Source organism: Leptodactylus fuscus, chromosome 7 (genome assembly GCF_031893055.1).
Source record: "Leptodactylus fuscus isolate aLepFus1 chromosome 7, aLepFus1.hap2, whole genome shotgun sequence".
Taxonomy (NCBI): domain Eukaryota; kingdom Metazoa; phylum Chordata; class Amphibia; order Anura; family Leptodactylidae; genus Leptodactylus; species Leptodactylus fuscus.
In genome coordinates, this window is record NC_134271.1 from 140649820 (window position 1) to 140655840 (window position 6021).

Sequence of the window (6021 nt, forward strand, 5' to 3'; positions counted from 1 at the left end):
CATAACATGAAATAGATAACAAAAGTAACACAAATATTGGGGGAGATTTACTAAGCACAATGCCCAGATAACTTTTCACTAATAACACCATCCAACATGTTGTGCAACACATTTATTAAAGGGATTCTATCATTGGATACCCTTTTTTTCTGACTAACGCCTTTAGATGTCTTCTTCATGCTGCCGTTTGGTAGAAATCTGGGTTTTCTTTGGTATGCAAATGAGTTCTCTTGCAGAACTGGGGGCGTCCCTAATGCTGTGAGAGAAATCTCCAGTACCGCCAATGGGGAAGCCCCCATTGCTGTTTGAGCGCTGGGAGAACTCATTTGCATACTGAAGAAAACCCGGATTTCTACCAAACGGCGGCACGGAGAAGACATCTAAAGGTAGCAGATGAATAGCCTTTCTTAAGGTTATTCCTGTGTGTTAGTGTTACGGTTCTGTGTGTATATGCGACCACCCCGGGAGAACTGTGCAGGAGGCTGGACTGTCACGGTGACCTTATTGGCACCAGAACTCCCAGGAGAGGTGCACAGGGAAATAGGCAGAGTCAGTTAGATATGACGCCAGTTGGAGTATTGAGACACCCGCTGGTCCCTGGGCTGAGATGGTGATGTGGGTGCCAGTGCTCTACTCCAACAAAAAGCTTTAGCCCAGGGCTTGGCTACAAGGAAGGCAATGTCCAGGCCAGGATCAGTAGAAGTGCTCACTGCTTTATTGTAACAGGCATCTGCTGGTCACTTGTCCTGTAGCAGTGAGCTGTGGCACAGTGGCTTGTAGCTGGCTGACTCCTTCCCATGTATTAGCAGAGAGTCTAAGATGTCTGCAGATCCATATTCTGGCTTACTGCAGGGGCTCAGTTACCTTGTAGAGGTCGGTGCAGGCTGCCAGGGTTATAGCTCTGCTTAGCCTGATGTAATCCTGTCCTCTTACTGATAGTGATGGGGGCGCTGTCACAGCTTCTCTGTCCTGCTACTGCTGTGGCAATCCTCACAGCACAGTGTCTGACACACAAGATGGCCACTGCCACACTTCTCCTTCCCTGGCTCTTACAGAATACTACTTCCTCTCCCTGCTATGACTATTTCCTGTTCCAGCTACAGATCCACTCACTATAGTGTGTGTTGCTATGGAGACCACAGCTCACTAGGACAAGTGAAACCAGAGAACAACAGCTTAACAACATTACACAAATGAATACAGAATAAACATGACAACATATACAATCTATCATAACATGTAAGGCACTTCTATGGCCAAATAACCATTAGTAACTCCTGTGAGGGGGTTACATATATATAAAAATAATGTTTTTTGCAACTACAGAACCGCCAGACTGCAGGACACCGCAGTGAGGTCCACAGGCCCAGATGGGTGGCCACGTGCCAGTACCAGGCAACAGTATGTCTGAACAGGGAGTAATACACATGCACCAGTTCACTTCACTGGGTGAATGCGTTAGAGCAGTTACTATCTGAACAGGCTGCAACGAGGTTTGTACCAGTTGACTTCACTGGGACAATAGCTTTGTGCAGCTTCAGTGTGAACAGGCTGCAATAAAGTTGTACACCAGTTGACTTCACTGGGTAATGGTTTGTGCAGCTGCCATGTGAACAGGATGCAATGGAGATTTACTCTAGTTAACCTCACTGGGTAAAAGGTTTATGCAGCTACCGTGTAAATAAACTGCATTGGGGATTTACACCAGTTGACCTCACTGGCAAAATGGGTTTGTGCAGCTACCATGTGAATAGGCTGCAACAAAGGCTGCCAGGGGTTAAATGTCACCCCTGTCAGCAACACAAATGGCTCCGCACAGCTTGGAGCTACAACACAAGTAGACAGTAACAGATAGGCTAGCTAAGAGACCAAACCTGCTGGAAGCCCCACCGGCTGGTACAGAGTCCACTGCACTGAACCGTAGTGTAGGGCCGCCATTTCAGGACTTACAGGTCTAAACTCATAGTGCCAGATGGCAGCTAAAGTAACCCCACACAGAGGCCTAGCCTAGCACCCTGCCTAGCTACTGGAAACAGCCTGGAGCTACTGTCCTAACCTCTTGTCTCAAGTGTTTTTTGGTGAAAGTGTGAGCACCGGGCGGGCGTTAACTCACACCATATAAAGGGAAGTCCCCGCCCAGCAGGGGCGGTGGCCATGACCTCATCGGTCATGCTCAGTAGAGCCACAATGGGACTTAACCTCTGAGCGACTTTGAAATGTCTGAGCATGCTCAGTGGGGAAAAACCTGGACTTATACTCCAGTCAGCTCACTGTCCGACGTCGAGGGCAAGAGTTGGGTTGGCCTGCAGGTGGCGCTGTATGCCTGAAGGCAAACCTGTGGGAACCCATCCTAACAGTTAGTCAGACAAAAAGGGTATCCAATGATAGGATCCCTTTAAGTGTTTTAGACTTTTGGGGAAAAAAGGGTTGTGGCTAAAGTAAAAAGGAGCTTGGTCTACCATGAAGCCCCTGTGCACCAAAAACGTTACAATTTTTCTAAGCCAGCTAATAAGTGGTATAATTTTAGGCTGGACGTTCTAACAATCCAAAGGATTTATGAAACAGCATCAAAGATTTTAATAAATTTGTCACAATTTAAGACTGTATAACCTCTCCCATTATCATTGTCTCCATTGGTCTATATTCTTAGTAACATCGAAGGAGATTTTTGAGTTCTCCATCAGACTGACATTACTTGTTCCTTGCTTTTTGTAAAAATTGGTGGAGAAGCATTCACCGAAATGTAACAATACAATGCGTAAAGTGGTATTCCGATGGATAGGCCATGAATGGAAAAACCTCTCTCTAAAGATATGAACAAATTGATGGTAATAACAAGGTTGGTTCTTCTAGATCTCGGCCTTAGTCAGGAACCGTTGCAATAGTTTTAGAGACTTTGCTTCTTCTTCAGTTGAGTGATGATGGTGTTTTTCACGTCCTTGTTCCTTATACTATATATAAAAGGGTTCAACATTGGAGTTACTACAGTATAAATTATGGACAGTACCTTGTCTGTTTCATTAGAAGTAGAATTTTTTGGGTGTGGTCGTAGATATATGAACATAATGTTCCCATAGTAGAGGGTGACAACAGTGAGATGAGAGGCACACGTGGAGAAGGATTTCTGCCACCCTTGTGATGAAGTTATCTTCAGAATATTGGAAATAATATGGACATATGAGATCAGAACCAAGAAAAAGGAACACAAAGCAATAATTGCTCCAGTGATGTACATATATAACTCATTGAGAAAGGTATCACCACAAGACATTGGTATCAAAGCTGGTGCCTCACAGAAGTAGTGGTTGATATCGAGATTGCAGAATGGAAGCTGGAAGATGAGGGTCGCCATCGCAACAGAGTCAATAATTCCGACACTCCATGACCCCACAATTAAATACAAGCACAACGTCTTGTTCATTATGGTGTTATAATGTAATGGTCTACAAATAGCGACAAATCTATCATAGGCCATTACCGCTAGTAGTATACATTCTGCATCACCCAAAACTAAGGAGAAGAACATCTGGGCTGCACAACCCAATAAGGAAATACTTCTGTCTTTGGCCAAGGTGTTTGTTAAAATCAGAGGAACGATGGAGGAGGAGATGAAAATATCAATGAAAGAGAGAGTGGTGAGAAAAAAGTACATGGGGCTGTGGAGCATTGGATTGATCCTCACAGTGATGATCAGAAGAAGATTCCCTGATATGGTCATTAAATACATTGCCAATAATATTACGAAGAAGATAACTTGTAGGTGAGGAACATTGGACAACCCAAGTAAGATGAACCTGCGGGAAGTAGTTTGGTTTATTTGTTCCATAACATTCATTTAGCCCTTGACATATCAAAAGAAAAGAATTAGCCAACATCTTACAAAATTGTCGTAGCTGGTCAAAAATTGGATCGTTTCCAAAATATTGCAAACTTTGGTTAATGATTCCAATCGAAAGCAATTCAGACAATGTCACAACAATATTAACCAAATGGGTGGTGACATACAGATACATATAGGATAATTACCATATAATGATATCATTTGTGATATCTTGTTACAAAACCATGCCCTGTTTTAAAATGGTGCTCACCTCATGATACATGTATCTGGACATGTCCAGCTAATGTAAAGGGAGGACACATCTGTACAATCATTGGACTCGCTGAACATAAAATGCCTTAACAGATATACCAAGTCTAGATTTAAACCTATTACACTTTAAAGAGTAATACGATGGTGGTAAGTGCAGTAACAAAGTAGTAAGACCCTTGAAATAGATCTCTACAGAGACCCATAAGGTGAGGTTTTTACCTCTTGAGTTTAGTACTCATAAGTGACTCCTGCAATGGCGGAGAGTAGAGCTCTCTAGTACCGAATTCTCATTAAAAGGGCATGAATTCTTCTATGACAATCCATCAGAAGTTTTCATGTGTCATCATTCTAAAATTATACATATTGTATATTGATTATACAGCGATAACACATAGAGTTTTCCCAACTCTATGTTGCATTTCTGCCTCTAGTTCAGCAAATTACCATTCTGCCTCATATAGTCCACAGTGATCTAAGGACTTTTTTACCTTCTTGGAACATTTCTGTAAGTTTTAGATCTAAGGACTGTTTTGGTTTCTTAGAACATCTCTCTGGGTTTGAGATCTAAGGACCATGTTCTCTTCCTGGAACATCTCTCTAGGTTTGAGATCTAAGGACCATGTTCTCTTCCTGGAACATCTCTTTAGGTTTGAGGTCTAAGGACCATTTTGTCTTCCTGGAACATCTCTCTAGGTTTGAGGTCTAAGGACCATTTTGTCTTCCTGGAACATCTGTCTAGGTTTGAAATCTGACCATGGAGTCTTCCTGGAACATCTCTCTAGGATTGAAGGCCTCAGACTGGTTCATCTCTTTGTGAACTCTCCTGGAGTAGCTTTTACATTTGTTATCAGAATAATTTTAAGAGGGATATACAAAGGCAGACAACGGACATCCTATATATAATAATAATATAATTGTGTCATGTTCTTTGTGCATGTTTTCAATATCAATTTGGACATGTCCTATCTGGATATCTAGAAGATGAGACTTGACATTTATGGACAAGTAATGAATTTGATAGATTGGCATTGAGCCATCATTGTCTTAATGTCCTCCTCATGGATAACAGTTTGTAGTTTGTGCGTCCATTATACTTGAACAACCAACTCCATGTCAGACCAGTCATAAACTGAAGATGGATTTTTATAAAAGGTAAAAAATTGATGATGCCATTACAAAAAATCAACCAAAAAAAAGTAATGTCCACCTCGAGTTAATGGATGAATCGTGTGATTCTGATGATGGGATACATCCACAAATTACTAATGAAAAAAAGTAAAAATTCCCTCAGTGTCCATAGATGATAAAACTGGTGGTCTTTACTGCATTGCACAAAATATACCATGTACAGATGAGCACGTATTTTAAGTGATGCAATGAAAATCTAAATTTTTCTTAATAAAATAAACAATATAAAATAGCAATTTGAAATCCAATCAAATAACCATAAAATTATATTATTCAGTCTACATTTATAGTAAGAAGCAGAAAAGATAAACTAAAATGCAATTAAATCAATTAGATAGATAGATAGATAGATAGATAGATAGATAGATAGATAGGAGATAGATAGATAGATAGATAGATAGATAGATAGATAGATAGATAGATAGATACATACATAGATAGATAGGAGATAGATAGATAGATAGATAGATAGATAGATAGATAGATAGATAGGAGATAGATAGATAGATAGATAGATAGATAGATAGATAGATGATAGATAGATAGATAGATAGATAGATAGATAGATAGATAGGAGATAGATAGATAGATAGATAGATAGATAGATAGATAGGAGATAGATAGATAGATAGATAGATAGATAGATAGATAGATAGATAGATAGAGACAGATAGGAGATAGATAGATAGATAGATAGATAGATAGATAGATAGATAGATAGATAGGAGATAGATAGATAG

At 40.4% G+C, this 6021-nt stretch overlaps 1 protein-coding gene across 1 annotated transcript; it reads right to left on the reverse strand.

The window, feature by feature from the left end:
• Positions 1-2887: 2887 nt before the first annotated feature.
• Positions 2888-3826, reverse strand: LOC142213404 (olfactory receptor 5V1-like). The gene has a single exon (XM_075281720.1). The coding sequence runs from the start codon at positions 3824-3826 to the stop codon at positions 2888-2890; it is 939 nt and encodes a 312-aa protein (XP_075137821.1).
• Between the last annotated feature and the right edge of the window lie 2195 nt (positions 3827-6021).

Excerpts from the sequence above, each read along its gene's own strand:
- LOC142213404 (XM_075281720.1), bottom strand. The coding sequence starts at position 3,826 with ATGGAACAAATAAACCAAACTACTTCCCGCAGGTTCATCTTACTTGGG.